At 42.4% G+C, this 25734-nt stretch overlaps 1 protein-coding gene and 2 non-coding genes across 3 annotated transcripts; all 3 read left to right on the plus strand.

The window, feature by feature from the left end:
• Positions 1-492: 492 nt before the first annotated feature.
• Positions 493-7637, plus strand: rpl3 (ribosomal protein L3; the record flags this gene model as incomplete). Its single annotated transcript, XM_037544912.1, has 9 exons — positions 493-573; positions 1950-2142; positions 2581-2749; positions 3370-3505; positions 4351-4537; positions 4886-5046; positions 5183-5284; positions 5664-5879; positions 7508-7637. Coding segments are annotated over 9 exons (1290 nt in total), but the record flags the coding sequence as incomplete, so codon positions are not given.
• Positions 4723-4816, plus strand: LOC119265184. Its single transcript, XR_005131467.1, has one exon. It is a non-coding gene; the product is annotated as a small nucleolar RNA U83B (small nucleolar RNA).
• On the plus strand, positions 7302-7436 carry LOC119265179. The gene has a single exon (XR_005131463.1). It is a non-coding gene; the product is annotated as a small nucleolar RNA SNORA54 (small nucleolar RNA).
• Positions 7638-25734: the final 18097 nt, after the last annotated feature.

Below are 25734 nucleotides of genomic sequence, written 5' to 3' on the forward strand. Positions count from 1 at the left end.
GTATACTTTCGTTTGTTTGAAACATACCAAAACATGCCAAAACTACAACTGCAAAAAACAGGCACAAAAAAAATTATACAAAATATGTAAATATGTTTATATACTATATGAAAATTGTTTTTATTTTAAATAATTAATCTGTTATTTATATAAAACAACTGTTTAGATTAGCGTCACTTTTTTTTTTTGGCTGTCCCATAGGTCGTTGCTGGGGATGGTGGGAGCACGCGTTACGTTGCAGTGTATTCTGGGAACTGTAGTGCAAGTCACTGTGAAACAGAATATTATAGAATAGAGAATAGAACAGAGTAATTGTAGGATTGCGCCGCGGACCTGACATCCATCCATTTTCTAAGCCGCTTCTCCCTCAGGGTCGCGGGGGAACTGACGTGAGTTTGACACATTTTTTAATTTTACGTGGTAGACTTTTATTACGTTATCACATGCGTGGAGACATGGATGCGCTTACTGACCCTGCTGACGCAATGACGCACTGACGTGCGCGCCCACGCTGTCCTTATAAAACACGAGGGGCGGGTGCGCTCGCTCTCTTTTTCAATCGGAGACGAAATGGTGAGGTTTATATTTTTTTAATCCACGTGAAATTTCAGCCATCCTTGGGTTTATATGCTTCCTTTTTTGAAATACAGTACTCTACTGTTAAACTAATCTAGGGGACGTTATATTTTGTGGCTCAAACTGTGGAAGATGGGTTAATTTTGTAGTTTTAGCCTGTCGCAATGACGGCCGTTGACCGCGCCAGTACTAACTCGCTCATGTTATTTTGCCACGTTAATAAAAGCCTTACTTTAAATATTAAAGGGCAAGTCCTGTTGTACCCACATCTGCGTTGACTCTAAAATTAATATACTGTTGTTTTGAATAAGTTTACTTGAGTTTGTGGAGACGGTGCGGCCTCCTTAGCTGCTGGTGCTAACGTAAGCTAACGCATGTAGCACTGAAGGCCTCCACTGATAGTTTTGCTGTGCTAATGTTTTGGCACTTTATAGACTTTCTATGAACTAAACTTGACTTACAGTAGAGAAAAGCGAATGTATTCTGTTATGTTAAAATCTAGGTCAAAGTGTCTCAATGCGAAATGAATCGTTGAGGTTGCTTTGGTGACGTTGGTTAAGAGCCAGAGGTTATACTGTCTGCACCACCACTAGTGGATCTGCATGTCTTGAGTCTCTAAGTGTAGCTTCACATTGAGATTTGTCAGTTAAAGTCGACTTTGCGTCAAAGTGTGGCTTCCAGACGCTTCGTGCCTCCCAACGTAGGAGATCGTAGTTTATTTTCTTCTTCTTCTCTTCTTATTTAACGCTAATACAAATCTTTTCTGATTATTCTTCTGAATTATCTTAACATATGAGCAGAAAGCAGAATCTTGGAAATGTATGCATTTCAACTATTCTGAATTTCTATGATTTGGTGCTATATCCCTTGTCATGCATTGGAATTGCACTCCCAAGTTTGTGTAAAAGCCTTAAAGCAGCAGATCAAATGTACCCAAGAGGAGCTTCACTGGAAGAGATTGGACTAATAAAGACCTTTTTAAAGGGAACTCCACGTTTTATGAAGTTAAATGGCTAAGCATGTGGTGGGGTGTAAGCACTCAATGACTGGTTTGGTGCAAAGTGCTTAGCTCCCCACTCAAATTTTGGTGCTATATAGAAGTGATGCATTTCAATATAATGAATATTTTAATTGTAGGGAATTTGATTGTGTATATAGACCAATGTAAATGGAGAGCTTCTCTTGCTTCATTCAGTATATCTAGTAAATCCACCTCTTCAGTTGTCTAGTTCCAAGTTCCTTCAGAACGTACCCTTTCATAACAAACCTCTGTTTACATCCTGATCCGTTTGTGAAGTGACTAATTGTTAACTCATTTGTTTGTGACCCAAGATGGTGGAATCTGTGCTCAATTACTTTTCATTTGTTTTTAGTCTCACCGTAAGTTTTCGGCTCCACGCCACGGATCTCTGGGCTTCTTGCCCCGCAAGAGGAGCCGACGCCATCGTGGAAAGGTGAAGAGCTTCCCCAAGGATGACACCAGCAAGCCCGTTCACCTCACAGCCTTCCTCGGCTACAAGGCTGGAATGACCCACATTGTCCGTGAGGTCGACAGACCTGGCTCAAGTGAGTTTAAACTTTGTTTGCAGAGCTTGTTATGGGTGGGTTTTTATTTTTTGTCAGCTAGCTGACTTGAAACATGCTTGAGGCATGTTTCTGAATGTTCTTCGTGTCTGCCAGTGATGATACCCTCGACGGGCGGACATATTTGGGCCAAAGTCCCTTGCTGAATGTCGAGCACTGAGCGCAGTCATGCTAATGGTGTGCTGTAGAGCAGAGCCTGACTGATAATTCTCATAGCTGAGTATTCTGGCGGTTTTACTGGCATGTTAAAATCCAAATACCTACCCCATTTCTTGCAGCTATTAAGTTAATAGCCAAATTAAAAATTGCTACACCAGTATCAGCTTATCAGTCAGGCTGTACTATAGAGCAGAGTTTAAGTGTACAGTCCTTTAATCTTGGGGGTATGAAGTATTGATGACACTTTCAAATTGTGTATAGAGGTCAACAAAAAGGAGGTGGTTGAGGCGGTCACCATTGTGGAGACCCCTCCCATGGTCGTGGTTGGCATTGTCGGCTATGTCCTGACCCCTCGTGGCCTGCGTTCCTTCAAGACCATCTTTGCTGAACACATCAGTGATGAGTGCAGACGCCGCTTCTACAAGAACTGGTAAGAACCTGTTCACAGCTGCTTTTTGCCTCACTTATGTCCAGACTCGGTTGAGTTATTGGCAGGATTGCTAATCCGATCAGAGTTCGTTCGTAGGAAACTGCGATCGCAGTTGGTATCTTCACCAGGATTTTAAAGATACTTTTAATAAGCTGAGACACTGTAGTGAGTGTTAAACATGCTATATTTTTTTACTTATGAAAATGGCCCTGAAATCTTAATTTGGCCAAATAGTACTTAAGACTAGGTTTAAAGGCTTGAGTGATTTACATTTCACACTTCTGGCTGGTATTCAGTTGTTTTGGAGCTGATTGTTGCTGTCCAGTGTGAACGCCCTCATGTTTGCACTGAGTCAGTCTTAACATGTTTGTGTGGTGCAGCTCCGCTCAGGCGCCTCGTGCCCTGATGAGCTCCAGGCTCCTCTGGCTGGTGGAAAGGGCTCCTTAGAAGCCGTGCCATGAGCCAAAAAGATCCGCAGGAGCAGTCAGTGCCCTCCTTGCTGAGTTGAGGATGGGCTAGCTGCTCTGCCCAGCCTCCTTCCTCTGACCATGAAGGGTTATGAAGGAGCTGTGTGCAAACCTGCATGTTCTCTCTGCTCGTGCTCTGCGGCACCTGTGCAGGTCCAAGTCCAAGAAGAAGGCCTTCACAAAGTACTGTAAGAAGTGGCAGGATGAGGAGGGTAAAAAGCAGCTGGAGAAGGACTTTGCTGCCATGAAGAAGTACTGCAAGGTTGTCCGTATCATCGCCCACACTCAGGTGCACAATCATTACATTTTCAGGTTTTCCACAACTTGTCACTTAAATTTTACTTGCACGTTCTGATGTCAAAGTTCTTGTAAAAGCACCATTTGTAGTGTACGTTAGTTTTAGATACTGGGTGGAGTGTCCATCTTTGTATTCCTGGATTAGCAACGAGTCAGAATAATGTATAAATTGTGGAAGCCAATCATTGCCTAATCGTTCACCTCTTCCATAGGACATTAACCTCAGTCCTTGGAACCAGAGGTGGTTCCAAAACACACCTAGTCATTCTTTGTTATAGCTTTCATATTTCATAAGCTTCATTCAAAAGCTGGGTGTTGTATGAGAGCAGTAAAGGTCTTGTTTCCAGTCAGATAGATGGGTGATGTAATTTTAAAACTTGGTGCTGAAGTCTTCCAAATGTCAACCAGTTTTTCCACAAATCTGGGCTATAAACTTGGTCTAGATGGTTTCTTTAAATCTTTATAATATTAGTCAAAGATTTTGGGCTTTCAGCAGTAAATTAAGCATATAGCAAAGTGTAACACTCCCTATTTATTTTTACTTAATTTGTCTGCCTTATGATTTTGGGCATGTAAGTTTGGGTGGGGAAACAAATATTCCCTGCAGAATAAGATTAAATAGATCACCTATTTGATACAGAGCTTTTTTGCCAAACTGACTAATTGCATTTTTGGTTAAAACTCCTGACAGACAGTTGATTCAAGCCATGACTTGTGATCTTTCAATTACATATTCATAGTAACGGAACTTGGTTGTGCAAAGCTGAGCAAAGTTTGAAAGCTGAAATGTTGGCCCAAATAAAAAGGGCTTGGTTACAATTGATTTGTCCCCCATAGATGCGCCTGCTGCCCCTTAGGCAGAAGAAGTCCCACCTCATGGAGGTCCAGTTGAATGGTGGCACCATCTCTGACAAGGTAGACTGGGCCAGAGAGAAGCTGGAGCAGGCTGTTCCCATCAGCACGGTATTTGGCCAGGATGAGATGATTGATGTCATTGGAGTCACCAAGGGTCATGGCTACAAGGGTATGTGCTAGTTAATTGCAGCATAATGTTTAAGGAATAGCTTGATCAAACATGCTTGTGCCAAATGGATGGATAAAGGCTAGTAGCCTCCGAATTGCCACTTGATTCAAATTGGTGGCTGTCGATTCTCATTTGTTGCTGGCAGTGTTGGTCTGTTTTGACGGAGCAGTTTGATTATGGCTGTACGTGCTTGGTGATGAAAAACATGGATACTGCGTCAGGCATGGCGCCCGAAAAGCATGAGGAAATTCCCCATGCTGCCTTCCTTCTGAAAGCACACTATAGAAGCTTGGATCAACCTGGGCTTGGTGGTTGTTGAGCACTTTGTTAACAGACTTGTTTTTATAGGTGTGACGAGCCGTTGGCACACGAAGAAGCTGCCCCGTAAGACCCATCGTGGTCTGCGTAAGGTGGCTTGTATTGGAGCCTGGCATCCAGCCCGTGTGGCCTTCTCTGTTGCTCGTGCTGGTCAGAAGGGCTACCACCACCGCACAGAGATCAACAAGAAGGTTGGTGTGCTTGTGAAGTCATTTCATTTTATGCTTGCATCCACAAAGCTCAGTGCCACTGTCTGATTAGGCTTGAGGCTTGTTTTTGCTCACTTGCAGAGCTAATGTTATTCTGATTCTCCCATTTCTCCTCTAGATCTACAAGATTGGACAGGGTTACCACACAAAGGACGGCAAAGTGATCAAGAACAATGCTTCCACTGATTACGATCTCTCCAACAAGAGCATCAACCCAATGGTAAGTTTAGTACTAGAACGCATGTTGTAGGGAATGTAGTCAGATACAGCCATTTAGAGCAATTACTCCTCTGAGATTAGCAGGATTGCCTACCTCATTTTATTGGATAGCTATATATCGAATGGCCAGTTGGGCTAGTTTATTCCGGCTGAGGTGTTTACTTGGACGTTCTGTTCAGATTGAGTTATTAGATTAATGGATAATCAGGCTGCATGTAAATGTGGCCATAGCTGATGTAACTGCAGAAGAAATTGATGCCTGAAAAGTATCAAAGCTATGAATTTGACAAATGTTCTACAGCAACGGGTAGATTGTGTGCAAATATACTATAATGGTGACATTTGAGTTGTGTAAAAACAGTTCACCTGTTTGTCCACAGGGTGGCTTTGTCCACTACGGTGAGGTGAAAAATGACTTCCTGATGCTGAAAGGCTGTGTTGTTGGGACCAAGAAGAGGGTGTTGACACTGCGCAAGTCCCTGCTGGTGCAGACCAGCCGTAAGGCTTCGGAGAAGATCGACCTCAAGTTCATCGACACCACCTCAAAGTTTGGCCACGGGCGCTTCCAGACTGCCGACGAGAAGAAGGCGTTCATGGTGAGTTTGGGGCGACTGCTTGAAGGTGGAAAGGGATTCTATTTAGTCACGCATCTGCATGCAAAGCAGTTTCTCATACACCCAGAGGCCAGCAGTGAGATGGACGGTTGAGCCTGAAGGTTGGCTTTGACCACTGCATCAACTCCTGTGACTCACTGTGCCATCACAGCCCCTTTAGGTGTGGTGTATGGATGCAGTGACTGGCTGAGTAATTGGTGGTCTTTAGCTTACAGCCTGCAAAGAGGCCATTATACAGAGGTTTTCGATCCAGATGTGACTTTTATTGGTGTTCATGGCTGATTTTAGAGCTGAAATTGTGTGGTGATCAGTGGAGTCACTGGACTTTTTCCAGTCAAGCCAAATGGGTTCTCAGGGCTGTACTGGGCTGTTCCATGCTTGTCTGGACTTGGGTTTCACTTGTCAGACAACTAGCTATATTAGAATTAGTGTAGCCTGGCATGGGAACAGCTCAAAGCGCCACAGCGTTGTTACAATCACCAGTCATTCAAATTTGTGCTCAATTTCCGCTAAATGGATGTTTGCAAATCATTGGTTCCCTAGAACAGAGCCCATACTGCACTGTACACTTGCGTTAGCTTAGCCTAGTAGGTGGCAGCTTAACCTGCACTGCAGGACGGGTTCTATTTTGGCTTACATTCCACCCCCATTCAGCCATCTATAGTTGTGATAAGAGCACCAATTAGTTGAATTAGACTAGCACAGGATTGTTTGCGCATTGCTTTAGCTGTGCCAAGTTAACTGGGTACAGTGGAACCAGTTAAGATTAGCTTAGCTAGGAGGCTCCAGAGAACATTTAATTTTGGTTCTGGTGCTTTACTTTGTCCTCAGAGCAGAGTTGTTATTTAAATTCCCATAGCTTGTTAATCAAAATGGAACCTGTTCTGTGGTGAGCAGAGCTGGCAGCATGGTGTTCTAGCTAAGCTAACTGGCTAACCAGGTGAGAGTAGCAGCATTAACATTTTATGCCTGATCGCAAACAATTTTAACTAAAAATATTTATAATTGCATATATAAAATTGCATTACATATGTAATTAAAATTTGAGTGCCACAACTAATTGATTAATCATATCAGCTATTGTTAATCGATTGATCTCTTCCTCTGGTTCCTGCTTCTTAAATTGACCCAATAGAATATCTTTGGGGTGTAGATAAGACATTTAAGGAGACACCTTGGGCTTTGGAAAACAGACATTTTATAGATCAAACTGATCAATCTTGATGGTCATTGTTAATCAGCCCTATATATCTGGGTTTCTTTGGTCACTTGCTCAGTTTTATTTATATATAAAGGCTCTCAATCAGGACACCCTGTCCCTAGCCATGAACATGCCAAACAGAGTGGGAGAACACGATGCTAGTTGCTTTTGTAGGGAGTGCATCAACCCATGCGCGCCTCCGAGTGCACTGTTCGTAACCTGTTTCAGAAACGCAGTCTGAAATCTGGGTTCCATTCCAGTGCTACAAGAACGTTCAGTGAGGCAGGGGAGTGGAGCTTCTCTGTGCATAACTCCCTGTTCACTCTCTGGCAACAAGCCACATCAGTGTAGGAATTGCATGGTGTTTTGAGTTGGACTGTTCTGACCAGTCCTTTGCTTTTTCTTACAGGGACCCCTCAAGAAAGACCGGCTCGCCAAGGAGGAAACTGCCTGAGTGTCCCCCTCGGGACTGCTCTGTCTGGATTCATGAGTTATCATGCAGCCCTGCAGAGTTGTTTAATAAAAAGTACCAAAACCCTTTTGCGCCTCTTCATGAATTGTGCAAGCATGCAATATGTTCATGGTTGCAGTCATGCAGGTCTTTTTAGGAGGGTGATGCAGCAATGGACATGACACTAAATACTGGACAGTAGTGTAGTTTACCTACTTGTGTCCCTTGGTGCTGCTTTATGGGTCTGGTTCTTGCAGCTTCTACTTGGAGCTGTTTTTGCAACAAAGCCATGTAATGCAGGTTCTTTGAGGAACTGAGTGAAATGAGCCCAAGTGATGGGTGGATTGAGTGAAGATGCACCTAAATGAATTAAGTGGTGATGCATTCAAGACCCATTTTCTTTACTGAACATGGGGTATATTTGGAACCATGAACACTCCACACCTTGTGTAATAGTACTCTGCATCAGTCTGAAGAACCCCTTCCCAATGCAAAGAACCATAAGCATGCATAAGGGTTCTATGTAGAACCATTTACTGAACTTCAAAAACCTGCGGAGTAAGCATGTAATATGGTTTACAAGTGACAATGAAATCGTACTGCAGCTGCTTCGCTAATAAATACAGAGCTTAAATATTCTTTGTAAACCAAATGATCAAAATCTCTCACTTTCCTTCAAAACGAGAATTTAGAGGCTTAAAATGACCCTTCCTGAAATGTTCAATAACACTTGTTCTCTTGTACAGCACCTTCACATTTAATCCAACTGTTAATGTATTTGACAGACTTTAGTGGGCAGCCATGACCGCAGCACTGGCAGCTTTGCAGCCCCAGCACAAAGAATCAGTCGAGGCTTCTAATGAGAACTTACAGTAAACAGTCACTGTTTTTAATCATGTCACAGTAGTAAGTCACCTGAGTGCTTTATTGTACACTTCAAAAAGATGGTGTCTGCTCAAAAAAATAAAGGGAACACTTAAAATATAACAGTCACTTTTGAATGTTGGTGGTGCTTTCACACTCGTGGTAGCATGAGACGGACTCTACAACCCACACAAGTGGCTCAGGTAGTGCAGCTAATCCAGGATGCCACATCAATGCGAGCTGTGGCAAGGTTTGCTGTGTTTGTCAGCGTAGTGTCCAGAGGCTGGAGGCGCTACCAGGAGACATGGAGGAGGCTGTAGGAGGGCAACAACCCAGCAGCAGGACTGCTACCTCCGCCTTTGTGCAAGGAGGAACAGGAGGAGCACTGCCAGAGCCCTGCAAAATGACCTCCAGCAGGCCACAAACGTGCATGTGTCTGCACAAACGGTTAGAAACCGACTCCATGAGATGGTATGAGGGCCCGACGTCCACAGATGGGGGTTGTGCTCACAGCCCAACACCGTGCAGGACGCTTGGCATTTGCCAGAGAAGACAGAGAACATGAAAGCAGGTTCACATGAGCACATGTGACAGACGTGACAGAGTCTGGAGACGCCGTGGAGAGCGATCTGCTGCCTGCAACATCCTTCAACATGACCGGTTTGACAGTGGGTCAGTAATGGTGTGGGGTGGCATTTCTTTAAAGGGCCGCACAGCCCTCCATGTGCTCGCCAGAGGTAGCCTGACTGCCATTAGGTACCGAGATGAGATCCTCAGACCCCTTGTGAGACCATATGCTGGTGCAGTGGTGGTGGCCCTGGGTTCCTCCTAATGCAGGACAATCCTAGACCTCATGTGGCTGGAGTGTGTCAGCAGTTCCTGCAAGATGAAGGCATTGAAGCTATGGACTGGCCCACCCGTTCCCCAGATCTGAATCCGATTCAGCACATCTGGGACATCATGTCTCGCTCCATCCACCAACGCCACGTTGCACCACAGACTGTCCAGGAGTTGGCGGATGCTTTAGTCCAGGTCTGGGAGGAGATCCCTCAGGAGACCATCCGCCACCTCATCAGGAGCATGCCCAGGCGTTGTGGGGAGGTCATACAGGGACGTGGAGGCCACACACACAACACTGAGCCTCATTTTGACTTGTTTTAAGGACATTACATCAAAGTTGGATCAGCCTGTCGTGTGTTTTTCCACTTTAATTTTGTGTGTGACTCCAAATCCAGGCCTCCATTGGTTAATAAATTTGATTTCCATTGATGAATTTTGTGTGATTTTGTTGTCAGCACATTCAACTTTGTACAGAACAAAGTATTCAATGAGAATATTTCATTGATTCAGATCTAGGATGTGTTATTTGAGTGTGCCCTTTATTTTATTGAGCTGTGTGTGTGTATGTATGTATATATATGTATATGTATATATATATATATATATATATATGTGTGTGTGTGTGTGTGTGTGTGTGTGTGTGTGTGTGTGTGTGTGTGTATATGTATGTATATATACCCCCGTGTCTGCGTGGGTTTCCTCCGGGTTCTCAGATTTCCTCCCACAGTCCAGACATGCAGTCAGGCCAACTGGACGTGCTAAATTGCCCCTAGGTCTGAGTGTGTGAGTGACTGTCAGTGTCTGTCTGTCTGCCCTGCGATGGACTGGTGTCCAGCGTGTATCCTGCCTTCCGCCCGAAGACTGCTGGGATAGGCTCCAGCATCCCCCCGCGACCCTGACGGAGAAGCAGCTTGGAAAATGGATGGATGGATGGATGTATATATACTCACTGGCCACTTTATTAGGTACTTGCTAGTAAAGGGTTGGACCCCTTTTGCCTTCAGAATTGCTTTAATTCTTTGTGGCAGACAACAAGGTGTTGGAAACGTTCCTCAGATATTTTGGTTGGTTATTTGAGTTACTGTTGCCTTTCTATCATCTCGAACCAGTCTGCCCATTCTCCTCTGACCTCTCACATCAACAAGGCATTTTCCTAGAGATGGTTGTGTGTGAAAATCCCAGTAGATCAGCAGTTTCTGAAATATTCAGACCAGCCCGTCTGGCACCAACAACCACACCACGTTCAATGCTCGGTCTGCACTTCAGCAAGTTGTATTGACTACCTATACATGCCTAAATACATTGAGTTGCGGCCATGTGATTGGCTGGTTAGCTATTAACGAGCAATTGAACAGGTGTACCTAATAAAGTGGCTGGTGAGTGTGTGTTTGTGTGTGTGTGTGTGTGTATATATATATATAAATACACATATGTAAAATAATATAAGATGTCAATCATCAATTAATAATATGAGAAATAATAAACTGTAATAATACAACATAACCTATTAAATATGTGGGTCATTTTGTGACTACAGATGTATTACACTTAAAAAAACATGTTAGGGTTACAATTTATTTCTATTTTACAGTTGTTATTTCACCCTCTTGATCCATCAGTCTAGCAATATTGGTTTTTAAATCAATTATCTAGAATTCCAAGCACCACAGAAGAGCTTCTTCACAGCCATGTGTAAAGCGTGAGGCCATATTTTGATGTTTTTCTGCAATTTTAACTACAGCAGTCTAAACATGACTATGGAATATATGAAATAAATGACATAAAACAAATGCCAAAGAACTATTATAAAGTATATCATAAAAGTTCCCCAGGAGTCGTGTCCCTAGTGTTACCACATAACCAAAAATCTCTTATTTTGAAATAAAAATCCCACTGATGACATCACTTGACTTCCTTTTACCTGTTTTCTGAGGATCTATGAGGAAAAGCCCATGGTGAGTCCACTGTGTCTTTCAGTTGTCAGAGATTTTCTCATTTAGCTCATGATTTCATATGAAGCTTGTAGCTGATGTTACTGGTGTGTCCGACTTTATTCTGAGGTAAAAATAGAATACAAATAGATTCAATAACGTATTTGAGTGGATGTTCCATGATTGACAACATGTGGTTTGATTCTCTGTAGCAGCTATTTTTTTAAATAGAATAGAATAGAATTCAACTTTATTGTCATTGCGTATGTTGCAGGTACAAAGCAACGAAATGCAGTTTGCATCCATCCAGAAGTGCTTAGCAGAAATATAAATATGTATGTTAAATGCACTGTTCATTAAAAATGTCTCTGGTGTTTCCTTTATAAAGTGTAACACCAATAATCAGTAACACCAGTGACTCCTATGGACAGATGAAGTGTATGTTTTTGTAGAATAATCCATATCCATGTGGCATATACTTAGAAAAAAAAATATATATATATATGTATATACATGACATATAGAAAGGTGAGGAAGAGAAAAGAGTGTGATTTTGTGGTCACTCACTGTTCCGGAGTGTATGGCACTCGTACATGTAACTGGCTGCAGTGGACGCTGATGGACGCTCTCCTAATATAATCATTAATTTATCTTTCATTTCTCAATGTCCTGAAGTTGTTCATATGTTTTTCAAATTGCTTAAAATATTTATTCCTGTAAGGCGTGGTGGGAAGCGCTGTCGCCTCACAGCAAGGAAGGCCTGGGTTTGATTCCCTGGCCAGGTGATCAGGGTCCTCTCTGTGTGGAGTTTGCATGTTCTCCCCGTGTCTGCGTGGGTTTCCTCTGGGTTCTCCGGTTTCCTCCCACAGTCCAAAGACATGCAGTCAGGCCAATTGGACATGTTACATTGCCCCTGGGTGAGCGTGTGTGTGGTTGTGTCTGTCTGTCTGTCTGTCTGCCCTGCGATGGACTGTGTATCCTGCCTTCCACCCGATGACCACTGTGAAAGGCTCCAGCTCCCCCCCAGCGACCCTGAAGGAGAAGCGGCTTAGAAAATGGATGGATGGATTTATTCCTGTATGACTCGTGTGAAGTTTAAATTTGCTTCATTAGCATTATATATATATATATATATATTCACATAGAAGAATAGTTCGGGATGGAGCACCATGGCTGGAATATTGCTCTACAAAAGTGACATAAGTGGGTAAACAGTGACCATATAGCATATATATAATAAACGTAATGAAAGAAATGAGATGAGATGCATATATAGGAAAAAACAGGGGTGGGTCAAATGGTCGCTGTCCCGGACTGAATGACACAATGTGACATATAGCTGGCTGCAGTGCACGCTGATGGACGCTCTCCTAATAAAATCTCTAATTTATCTTTATTTCTCGATGATTAAAATATGTATTCCTGATAAATGCACATACTGGATAGTTTTCTATAAAACTGAACTTCTTTGAGGCTCAAAGTTGGAGTCACAGACTCCAGCTGATGAGGTCCTGTGAGGCAGAACAGAATTGGCTGAATGCTGGGTCAGTGGCAGCCTTGTGGACTCCCTGAGTCAGCGTTAGCCCCTGCCTTCAGGTGCTGGGTCGATAATGAACGCTGTACACATGCTAATTAGCACTGTACTTTCACAAGCTTCCCTCAGAGGACGAAGAGTTGATTCTGAAAAGCTTCAGAGGCCCTGCCGAAATCTTTCAAGGCATCTGCCCTTGGGAAAGTCCTGGCAGGCTGTTGGGATAAGCAGTTCTCCATATGAATGGCCTGTTCTGTGTTTGAGCTCTGAGGGCTGCCCTTGATTTAAAGCTCCACTAACTCAAATCTGGTCTGAAGACTTGAGGACACCTTAATAATTAATGCTAATATTAGCATTTAGCATGAGTCATGGTGCTTTATTTTCTATATACTCTTAAAGTTCCTTAATCAAGACAGTGTTTCTATATAGGACCATGAACACTCAAAGAATCTGCATGCTTACATGGTTCTTTGCGTGGTGAAATGGTACAGATTGATGGAAAATGTTCTGTATACGGTTCTCAATAGAACCTTTCTGAAAAAAGTACCAAAGAGGTTCTGCTATTATTATGAAGTCAAGCTTGTGACAATAGAAGAACCCTTTTTGGTGCTGTATAGGCCCCTTTTCAAAAAGGTTCTATATAGAACCACCTACAGCACATTCTCCATCAACCTGTAGAGCCCTTTCATGATGCAAAGAACCCTTTAATCATACCAAGGGTTCTTTGAGTGTTCATGGTTCTATATAGAACCATTTTGTTTGCTTAAAAACTCTTGAAGAACCATGTTTTTGAAATGTGTAGAACCATTTTAAAAAGGTTTTTTTTTGTCAGGTTTGAGTTACATTTAGACTTCAGTCAGGTTTGGGCAGAAGGTTCTGCGACTGTTTAAGGGTTTGAATGCATATTAAAGAGATAGTTCACTTGATTGGTGATTTAAGCACGCTAATCCTGTAACCAGAGCTTGGCATTGGGGTGCAAGATGTTCAGACACAAAGATACTGAGAAAGACCAGTGTAAAGGGTTCCCTGAATTGCCCCAGAGCTTTGCTGCCCTCCAGATGTCCCTACCAGGTCAGTCCAAACAGCTGGCTCTCTCTAGCACTTTTGGCCTGATTGAGTTCTGACCTGCAAGCCTGAAAACCTTCACAGAGATAAAGGGACAGTGAGTGTCTATCTGTAGAACTGATAACTGCAGAAAATCAGATTTTGTCAGTAATCTGATCAGCACGTTTACATGCACTTGAGTAATCAGATGATGGGGAAACTCTGAGTCTATATGAGTCAGACAGTAATCAGATTTCTGCTTTACAACCATCCAATAAACTCACAGAAGACGAAGAGATGTAAACGTAATGTGAAACTTAAACTTCATCCTTTTTTAAATTACGCCACTTGAAAATATGAACAAACATCAGAATATGTAAATCCTTCATTATGTCGAGAATGTATTTGGTTTCAGTGTCACTTTAAAATGTTTTTTGCTGCATCTCGTGGCGATGTTGCTCACTTGTTTCCAGTGCAGCTGTCTGTTCTGCACATGCTCAGACAGAAATACGAAAGAAATCAGAGTAAGAGTTCACAGCACTGAGAAATGTGATTACTGAGCCTCTTTGTTGGATTTCTTAATCAGATTTCTACATCGGAGTGTGCTGTGTACATGACCATTTGAATAGTCAGATAACTGCAGAAATCCAATTTTGATGACAATAGTAAATAATTTACTCACATCCACAAGTTTTGACTGAGTTCTTATTGAATTCTCTTTCAAGCATCAGATTCAACCAAAAATGTTCATGTGAACTGCTGTTACCTTAGTGCTAACATACTACTACAATCCCATAGCGGTGATAGCAGAAACTAGCATTTTTGTGGATGTGTTTTTTCCTTGTTTTTATATTGTGGTGGGGACCGAAGGCCTAGCTTTAATAGTCATGGTTCAATTATCTTTGTGAAAACATTCTGTAGTCTTGAGAGAGCCTTAATCGTGTGCAGGTAAAGAATAAAGATGTTAAATTGATAATTCACTCAGACACGTGTTTTGGGTGAACTAATCCTATAACTATAGACCAAAGTACTGAGAAAGGCCAGCGTAAGAGAGAATTCTGAAAGAAATCAGAGTAAGAGTTCACATGCAGTGAGAAATCTAATTACTGAGCTAAAATAAGATTCAAAAATGTCTCTCAATGTTTAACTTTTTATTTTCCCGTCCCACCTTAAATGGTGCTTGAGGTGCCAGAATGTAGCTGCTACACCATTTAAGGTGGAATGGCATAATTCAAACAAGAAGCTGGAGAATGAGAAGAAATTTATGAAGATTTTGTCAGTTTCTTGTTGCAGAATAAACATATCAGGAAACCAGCTGGAGTGATTAGAAATACTAATAAGTCCATTCATCTCTTAATTGTTGATGTTCGTCTTAAATCTCTCTCTTTGCCGTTTCACTAGCTACTAGGCAGGTGCAATTGTCTGTGTTGCTATGGTGACCAGCAGTCTGCGCTGATCTTCAGGGTTAAAAGGTGAATTAGCAGTTCTACATTAACTCCAGCGTTTAAGATCATTTATTGTTAAACTGTGTTGAACGATCAGCAGAGCTTTACTTTACTGTAAAATAAAAGTAGTTTTCTTTGGCCAAAGTGCAGATTTCTCTTGTTTGTTTGCAGAACAGAGGAGAGATATTCATGGTTGTGTCCTAAAAGACCAAGCCAGGAAGCACGGTTGTGGGATCTGCTGCAGATGGAGACATGTGGGTGTGTATCCAGTGGGAGAAACTCACCTAATTAAGCTAGTTTGTCCTCTCTGAACTCACAGAGGTGCTTTGCCTGCTGTTTCTCAGGGTATATAGGGCTGTAACGAAGGAAGACCTACACGCTTTACTCATTTCTGATAACCTGAACAGCAATTCGAGATGTCTGTTTCTTGTACATTTTATCTGAAACACCCATCTTGTGCAAACATCAGAGACCACCCATCTTTGATCTAATTTCCGGTCAAAACAAGTACAAGAGTACAAATTATTCATTTAACAGATATTATACAGAAGCCTCAACAGCTAAATCTAATGTCAGCTGTTTGAGTGGTCAGTGAGTCACTCTTTACCTTTATTCCAGCCTCCACTCTTATCAGGAGACTCACTTTCATTTCCTCAAAGAATCTGCAGACACACCTCCAAAGTTCAGTCTTAGAAGCTGGTGGATGATTTTCTGAAGTAATCAAACCCATTCAGTGGTGTTGAGGTCTGGACTCTGGGGTGGTCAGTCCGTTGTTCAGCTTCTTTGTTTGATGTGTTCGTCTCCTTTTCTCAGTGAGGTTCTTCTTGATCAGCTACACATCCTTTCAGACCCACAGCGCTGAGTCATCATCTCACAGTGGAAGGACGGACAGAAACACCTGTGGATGTTTTCAGATCTGAAGCAGCTTGATTTTCTCCTCTCTCTCAAAGACGAAAGCTGTAAGTGCTGTTTATCTGATGGGGGCAGTTTTGGTAGTCTTGCACATTTGTTAAGTTTGATATAAAGTGCTTTGTTCTTACCCAGTCAGAATTGTTCACAGTGTTGGTGATAGGAACCAGATGTCCACCTCTAAAAGCTCCCTCACAGGAAGTTACTGCAGGAAATGGTTATGAATTCCAGAGGTGGACGAAGTACACAAATCTTGTACTTGAGTTAAAGTAGAGATTTACCCAAGGTAAAATATTACTCCAGTAAAAGTAGAAGTCCTTACTCTAGACCTCAACTTGAGTAAAAGTACTAAAGTATTTGCCTTCAAATGAACTTAAGTACAGAGAGTAAAAGTACTAGAAGATTCATTATGGCTCTAATGTCCTGTTATCATTTCTATAACAAGACTCGCTTCCTGAAATCATTTTAGGTGAAAGTCCTCCAGCGTCTCTCTTGGTAAACCAGTCTTTTAATAGAACGTCATTAATTAGTGATGCTGACTTCTATTAAAATGATCATAAGCACAAAACACTGAAGGTAAACAGTTTCCATCAGGGAGAACCGAGTGGCTCTGAAATCACTTTTACAAACAAGCAAAGTTTCAGTTTAAGATTTATTATTATTATTATTATTAACTTAGTTACAAGTTTAAGTTTAATAAAAACTGGCTTTAAACTCAGGATCACAAATAAGTTTCCTTTACTATGTTGATCTGTAGGTCTCTGTTCATAAACATAAACCAACCAAAACTAATTTACCATAAAATGAAAGTGTTTGTATAAATTCAGTAAAAAGCCGCGTCAGTCACGACTGCATATGTGTCCATATTTCTATATTGTGCTCTATTTACACAAAGTTAGGTTAGTTCATCATTTATGTTGAATAGACTCTCCCAAATTTTTACACTGCTGTGCTGATGTTGAACCGTGTGCTGCACTGGGTCGGTATGACCAACAGGTCAAAACAAGCTCAAAACAAAGTGACCGCTGGGCCCTGATTGGTGCTCTTGCTTTGCGTTTCTTTCATTTTAACATGTTATGTTTTTATACACACAGAAACCAAAAGGAAGGACAGATTTCTCAAAATGTAGTGGAGGAAAAAGTCAGATATTAGACTCTGAAATGTAGTGGAGTGAAAGTAAAAAGTCGCCCAAAATGGAAAAGTACACACACACACACTCACACACATACACACACATATTTTCTCCCTCAGGGTTGTGGGGGGTTGCTGGAGTCATAAAGTACAGATATACAAAAAAAACTACTTAAGTACAGTAACTAATTACATTTACTTATTACTGTCCACCACTGATGAATTCACTGCCTGATGTCTGAAACACTGTTACGGTAGTTTTGAGAAAACTTTGGCCAAATGTTTTTTAAAATCCTTTAATAGTGGAGGGATACATGCAGGGCGCTGTAAACTAAAATAGTCCCCGAAGAAAACTTATTTTTTCAAATTCATCACTATCTTACAATCGTCAACAATACATAAAAAAACATGTGTAGGTTCACTGGTGGTTTTGTATGGTAAATAAATTGGCTGTACATGTGTTGCAGACATGGCGACCCCTGGCCCCACCACCATAAAGCAGGCTGAGTCTGTAAGTTTCCCAAAATTAGTAAATTCTTAAGTAAATGTGTTTATTTTTTGCTTGAAAAAACAAAACAAAAAGAAACTGCAATGTTGTGTCTACATTACATTGGTTTTTGTGTAATGAAGATTTCTTTCTCTTTCTTTTTTTCTTTTTTAAGCCAAATTGAGTCATAATTCAAAAAGAGTATTAAACCCAAACACCTGGAAGGCTGAAGGGTGACGTCTCATTTGAATAGCGTCATCAGTATCACATGAGTGAATAACTGAAAACAAAAAACAGGCCTGAGAACTGACACCATTTCTTCATTTATTTAATCATTTGTATATGTTTAAGGGCTATTTTTATATTTCAATAGATTGTCCCATTTTTAAAGCTTCCTTGAGACTTAAAGGGGAATTTTTCTGAATTTCTACATAATTGAGTGGGTGAGATGTAAACAGAGTGATTAAAAGTGGTTTGGTGTGAAATGGTTCAGATTTCTTTGGTGATAGGAACCAGGGGTTGTCATGGGGTCGCCATGGCTACAACACAAATATATACATTTTATTTACTATCCAAAAAAGGGGTCAGCAACCCAAATGTTAAGAAGAGCCCTTTTGTCCTTTCAACATAAATCACACCATCTTGGGAGCCACAACATTTTATATCCATTTTACCATCTTGGCTGTAAATATGTGTCAGTATGTGCTGATGTACTAGTAAAGGATAACAGAATGAATATAAATGAAAACACAGGCTTACTTTGCTCCGCTTTAAGCATTAAGCTTTAAGCTCAGCTATAACAGCTTTTCTCGCATCTCTGGCAGGAAACTTTTCTGCAGAAGTAGAAGAGTTTCTTGTAAAATGTCTCTTGATGTTTGACTTTTTTTTCTTTTTTCTCATTCACCAGCTTCTTGTTTGAATTTTTCCATTCCACCTTAAATGATGCCTGACATGCCAGAATGTAACCATTTAAGGTGGAATGGAAAAATTCTAACAAGAAGCTTGAGAATGAGAAACTGACTTCAGCCTTGCGACTTTTCAGTGTTTGACAGTTTCCCAGTGGAGATTAAACATAGGAAACTAGCTGGAGTAATTATAAATGCAAACTGCAGAAAATCAGATTTTGTCAGAAATCTGACCAACACGTTTACATGAATTTGAATATTCAGATAATGGGGAAACTCTGGTTCAAAGTCCATGTGTCTCCAAATTATCGATGTTCGTCTTAAACCCTTTGCTCTTTCGGTAGCCACTAGCTAGGCATGATTGTCTGTGTTGCTATGGTGACCAGCATTCTGATCTTCAGGGTTACATTACATTAGCTCCAGCGTTTAAGACCATTTATTGTTAAGCTGCACGATCAACAGAGCTTTATTTTACTGTAAAGGAGGATTATTTTACTTTTACCTACAAACCTGATTCAGCCGTGGAGCCACAACAGGACAGTAAAAGAGACGCATGGTGCCGACCCCTGATTTAAAAGCAGTAGTAAACCTGCACAAGTCTTCTAAGTTTTTATTTGTGATGTTGATGATGGTAAAATAGTGGAAAATATGAAAAAAGAACAATTTTGGGGATTATTTTGTCCCATAACATCCTGCATATACCTCTGTGCCATGTATGTATTTTATAAAAAGTATTTCAAGCCAAATCTTCTCAAAAGTATCATAAAACAGTGTATCATAAAACAGTTATACAAAATGTTTTGAAAAATTGATGGACTTCCCTTTTTAGGCCTCCAAGGCCCCTGACAGTCAGAAGCCCCTGGGCTATAGCCTCACTGGCCTGGTCAGTAATCAATCCCTGTGCATATGCGACAAATATGAGGCAGGCATTGCTGTATGCACTTTGTGGTTTGGATATGAGCATCACAGGCCACTGGAGGCATGCTTTCAACTAAATAAGCAGACATATGCAGATAAAGGCCTAAAACGTGTCAGGAATGATGCCTCCAACATTTCTGCAATGCTTTGCTGTTTGCATTTGAATAACACTTGAAACTCTCGGCAGGGCTGGGCTGGGGTGAGTGAGTTCATAGCCTGGGTGGGCTAAACGATATACGTGCATTTGGGGACCACGTATGTGCTTCAAACAGTGCTGCATGCGTTTTGCTGTTTGCATACGAATACTGATGGGGAGGCTTGCTTTTCGGCTGAGGTGGGGTAGGTTGTGCTTTTTGCTGGCTTGTGCTTGACTGCAGCCCCTCTGCTGCACTATGTGATCAGTATTCTGAGCTTGTTCCCATGGACACGGCGTTCTTAAAGCCGGCAGCATCACCAGACTCCAGAGTAGTGAGGAATGGAGCACTTCTCCATCCGTCCACTAGAGGGCATCTGGAGAATGACCGCAGTGCATCTTGATCAGCACATACGGACCAGCTCTGATCATATAGCCATGTACATCAGGCATAACATTATGACCACCTCCTTGTTTCTATGCTCAACGTCCATTTTATCAGCTCCACTTACTGTATAGCTGCACTTTGTAGTTCTAGAGTTACAGACTGTAGTCTATCTGTTTCTCTGATACTTTGTTAGCCCCCTTTTACCCTGTTCTTCAGTGGTCAGGACCCCCATGGACCCTCACAGAGCACGTACTATTTGGGGGTGGATCATTCTCAGCACTGCAGTAACACTGATGTGGTGGTGGTGTGTTAGTGTGTGTTATGCTGGTCTGAGTGGATCATTAGCAAAGAAAAACGGTACTAACCAATGATATTTTAACATGTTTTGTCATGTCTATTAATATATGTCATGTATTAGAAATCCATATATCAGATTTCGGATAGGCTCCAGCACTCCACCACAACCCAGAAGGATAAGCGGTTTAGGTGGTGTGTGTGTGTGTGTGTATCAGATTTCTGTATGTTGTAACAGGCCAGCTGTTTAATAATGAACTGCATGTGGGAAAGTGAACATGCACCACCATTACCTTGGTGCTAACATGATACTGCAAGCCCCATAACTAGTGGTCAAGTTACTTGACATTACATTAACCAGCTATCTGTCAAATAGTGTGCTAGATTAGGTTAGGTTAGTACAGCCTGTATTAACATAATATAAAGCACAGGATATTCAAATGAGTTCATGGCCTTTTTTGTCATTTCTTATTATACAGCAGATTTTAGTGTTTAAAATGTTTATTTTGTTAGTATCCTTTTTATTTGAAAGTATTTTGGTAGTACAACTATAATAATGCTAATGTCTAAAGCTATTTATGAGATTCAGTCTCTGTGGGATTTGTGGTGTCATGTCAGTGCCAAGCTAACAGTGGTGTATATTCACCTTCCCACTCTTAGCTTTTGAAAGAATACCAGATTGTATGTTTGAAAAGCCAAAATAAACCAATTTAATTTTTGACTCTTTAAAAAGTGTTTAAAATGCAATTGAACAACAGTTTTAAATCTGCTGTTTTAACTAACATTTACTAATTTGTGTGCACATGTATACAACATACAACAGCCATTATGTAAAAATACAGTTTTGCACTGCTTTTGAAAGTACAGTACAATATTATTACTATAAACAAACAATACAGTATGATTTGTGGGGCGATTACAGTGATTACATGATTACATGTGGCACGGTGGGTAGTGCTGTTGCCTCACAGCGAGGAGGGCCTGGGTTCGATTCCCCGGCCGGGTGACCAGGGTCCTCTCTGTGTGGAGTTTGCATGTTCTGCGTGGGTTTCCTCTGGGTTCTCCGGGTTCCTCCCACAGTCCAAAGACATGCGGTCAGGCCAATTGGACATATTACATTGCCCCTAGGTGTGAGTGTGTGTGTGTGATTGTGTCTGTCTGTCTGTCTGCGATGGACTGGCGACCTGTCCAGGGTGTGTCCTGCCTTCTGCCCAATGACTGCTGGGATAGGCTCATATATATACACTGCTCAATAAAATAAAGGGCACACTCAAATAACTCATCCTAGATCTGAATGAATTAAATATTCTCATTGAATACTTTGTTCTGTACAAAGTTGAATGTGCTGACAACAAAATCACACAAAATTCATCAATGGAAATCAAATTTATTAACCAATGGAGGCCTGGATTTGAAGTCACACACAAAATTAAAGTGGAAAAACCCACTACAGGCTGATCCAACTTTGATGTAATGTCCTTAAAACAAGTCAAAATGAGGCTCAGTATTGTGTGTGGCCTCCACGTGCCTGTATGACCTCCCTACAACGCCTGGGCATGCTCCTGATGAGGAGGCAGATGGTCTCCTGAGGGATCTCCTCCCAGACCTGGACTAAGCATTCGCCAACTCCTGGACAGTCTGTGGTGCAACGTGGTGTTGGTGGATGGAGCAAGACATGACGTCCCAGATGTGCTGAATCAGATTCAGGTCTGGGGAACGGACGGGCCAGTCCATAGCTTCAATGCCTTCATCTTGTAGGAACTGCTGACACACTCCAGCCACATGAGGTCTAGGATTGTCCTGCATTAGGAGGAACCCAGGGCCAACCGCACCAGCATATGGTCTCACAAGGGGTCTGAGGATCTCATCTCGGTACCTAATGGCAGTCAGGCTACCTCTGGCGAGCACATGGAGGGCTGTGCGGCCCTCCAAAGAAATGCCACCCCACACCATTACTGACCCACTGCCAAACCGGTCATGCTGAAAGATGTTGCAGGCAGCAGATCGCTCTCCACGGCGTCTCCAGACTCTGTCACGTCTGTCACATGTGCTCAGTGTGAACCTGCTTTCATCTGTGAAGAGCACAGGGCACCAGTGGTGAAATTGCCAATCCTGGTGTTCTCTGGCAAATGCCAAGCGTCCTGCACGGTGTTGGGCTGTGAGTACAACCCCCATCTGTGGACGTCTGGCCCTCATACCATCCTCATGGAGTCGGTTTCTAACCATTTGTGCAGACACTTTTTTCACTGTTGCAAAAAAAAAGAGAAGGTTTTTGCATAATTTAAACTTTGAACTTTTCACTGTGTTAAAGGTTCATAATAAATAGACCAACTGAAATGGTCCAAAATTATTTGAAAAAAACGTGTTCCATTAATTTCCATTGCAAGTTAAGAATGTTATTGCCTTCTCCTGTAAAGTTACAGTCTTGGAGATATTAAAGTAGGATCTTTCAAATGCGCCCTTCATTTCAGAGGATTCAAAGGACTGAACTTGTGTAACATTTATTTAATTTCCACTCAAAACAGCCATTAAGATGATACAGGTCACTTTATTTTGATTAGATTTCAGATAATCCACTTCATAATTAAAGAAACAGTCAAAGGAACATCAAGAGTTTCCAAAACTGGAGTTCAGAAACTGATTAAAAGTTACAGATAAAATGAGACTCCTATCAACCACCTGGAAGACCTGGTAGACACCAACACTGCCTCCATCAGATAAACAGCACTTAAAACTTCCATCTTTGAGAGAGAGGAGAAAATCAGCTGCTTCAGGTCTGAAAACATCCACAGGTGTTTCTGTCCATCCTTCCACTGTGAGAAGTAGACTCAGCACTATGGGTCTGAAAGGATGTGTAGCTGATCAAGTAGAACCTCACTGAGAAAAGGAGATGAACACATCAAACAAAGAAGCTGAACAACGGACTGACCACCCCAGAGTCCAGACCTCAACACCACTGAATGGGTTTGATTACTTCAGAAAATCATCAACCAGCTTCTAAGACTGAACTTTGGAGGTGTGTCTGCAGATTCTCTGAGGAACTGAAAGCGAGTCTCCTGAAAAATAATGGAAGCTGGAATAAAGTCAAACAGAGTGACCACACTGAACACTCACATGGCTGATATTCTCTGTAGCCTCACACGCTTCCTGATCTGATAACTCAGTAACTCAGGTGAGTTTTGGTGCACAGCTGCTCATACAGCTCATGCAGTTAATCCTGCACCGAGATCAAACGGACCCCCGAAACAAACCTATTCAGCCCCCCCAGTTCAGCCCCGAGTGCTGAGGTGTGAATGTCCTCAAGCACACTTGTGATGTTCCTAAAGCCCCCATAGAGTGTGGTGTGGCGGACACTCTGAGGCGCGTTGGGGGCAGCGTTGCATGAGTGTGCGTCAGTGTGTGGTGGACAGTAAGAGGCGCAGTGGGGAAAAAGGTCAGACTGTGTGTGTGTGATGTGCACTCTTATGTAAGCTCAACCAGCACTGAGAACACACACACACACACATACACACACGCTCACAGCTGTGTGACTGAAGCCTCAGTGTTCACAACCGGATGAGAACGCACTGTTCTACTGCCTTACTGCTCACACCACAACAGAGAGAGAGAGAGAGAGAGAGAGAGAGAGAGAGAGAGAGAGAGAGAGAGAGGGACAGACAGACAGAGAGAGAGAGAGAGAGAGAGATGGACAGACAGAGAGAGAGAGAGAGAGAGAGAGAGAGAGAGAGAGAGAGAGAGAGACGGACAGACAGACAGAGAGAGAGAGAGACGGACAGAGAGAGAGAGAGAGAGAGAGAGAGAGAGACGGACAGACAGACAGAGAGAGAGAGAGAGAGAGAGAGAGACGGACAGACAGACAGAGAGAGAGAGAGAGAGAGAGAGAGAGAGAGACGGACAGACAGACAGAGAGAGAGAGAGAGAGAGAGAGAGAGAGAGAGAGAGAGACGGACAGGCAGACAGAGAGAGAGAGAGACGGAGAGAGAGAGAGAGAGAGAGAGAGAGAGAGAGAGACGGACAGACAGACAGAGAGAGAGAGAGAGAGAGAGAGAGAGAGAGAGAGAGAGAGAGAGAGAGAGAGACGGACAGACAGACAGAGAGAGAGAGAGAGACGGACAGAGAGAGAGAGAGAGAGAGAGAGAGAGAGAGAGAGAGAGATGGACAGACAGACAGAGAGAGAGAGAGAGAGAGAGAGAGACGGACAGACAGAGAGAGAGAGAGACGGACAGACAGAGAGAGAGAGAGAGAGAGAGAGAGAGAGACGGACAGACAGAGAGAGAGAGAGAGGAAAAAGGAAAGTGAGATACAGGAAATACCCACAGAGAGAGAAACACACAAAGGGAGAGAAAGAGAGGAGAAGGAATGACAGAGGGCAGAGAGAGAGGCAGAAACAGTGTAGAAGGAATGGGGAGAGAAGAGAGAAAAAGAGAGAGGGAACGAAGATGGGGAGAAAAGAGAGAAAGAGGAGAAGGAATGAGAGAAGGGAGAGAAAGGGGGATAGAAAAAGGAGATAAAGAGAAACGCTAGGAGAGAGGGAGGAAAGAAGAGAGTGAGATAGAGGAAATACCCAGAGAGAGAGAGAGAGAGTGGAAATAGAATAGAGGGAGAGAAAGAAAAAGAGGGGGAAGAGAAAGAGAACAAGAAAAGGGGGGGAAAGAGGAGTTAAAGGAAGTGAGGAGAGAAGGAGAGAGAAAGAGGAGGAGAGAGTGGAGGAGAGATGTGGGGAGATGGGGAGAAAAAGGTAAAGTGCAAGAAAAAAGGGAGGCAAAGACGGAGAAAGACGGTTAAAAATGATATAGAAAGGAAGAGAGAGGAGAAAGAGAGAGAAGGTAGAGAAAGAGAATAGGTAGAAGAGAGAAATAGCCAGAGGGTGAGAAAGACAGAAAGAGGGGGAGGAGAGAGGAAACGAGGAGAGAGATGAGATAGGCAGAAAGTGAGAGAGGGGATAGGGACAGAGAAGAAAGGGGTGAAAGGAGAAAGGGGGAGAGAAATAGAGCATTAGAGAAAGGTAGAGTGAAAGGAAAAAAGGGGAGACAGAACAAGGGTGAGAGAGAGAACAGAGACAAAGGGAGAGCAAGAGAGATGGGGCGAGAAAGAGAGAGAGGGAGAGAGCAAGATAGAGAGAGAAGCAAAAGACAGATGGGCAGTACGACAAAGAAAAACGAACTGACGGGCCGGGAGAGGTGCCAGGAGGAAGCCCAGCCCTGAGAGAGAGAGAGAGAGAGACAGAGAGAAAGAGAGAGAGACAGAGAGAGAGAGAGATGGAGGCAGAGCCAGATACACTGACAGGAGCACAGCGAGGGGCTAATTCCTCACAGCTTGTCAAACAGGGAGATACTGAAATCAACACAGAAGGATGGAGAGAGGG

Source organism: Pygocentrus nattereri, chromosome 14, assembly GCF_015220715.1.
Source record: "Pygocentrus nattereri isolate fPygNat1 chromosome 14, fPygNat1.pri, whole genome shotgun sequence".
Lineage (NCBI taxonomy): Eukaryota > Metazoa > Chordata > Actinopteri > Characiformes > Serrasalmidae > Pygocentrus > Pygocentrus nattereri.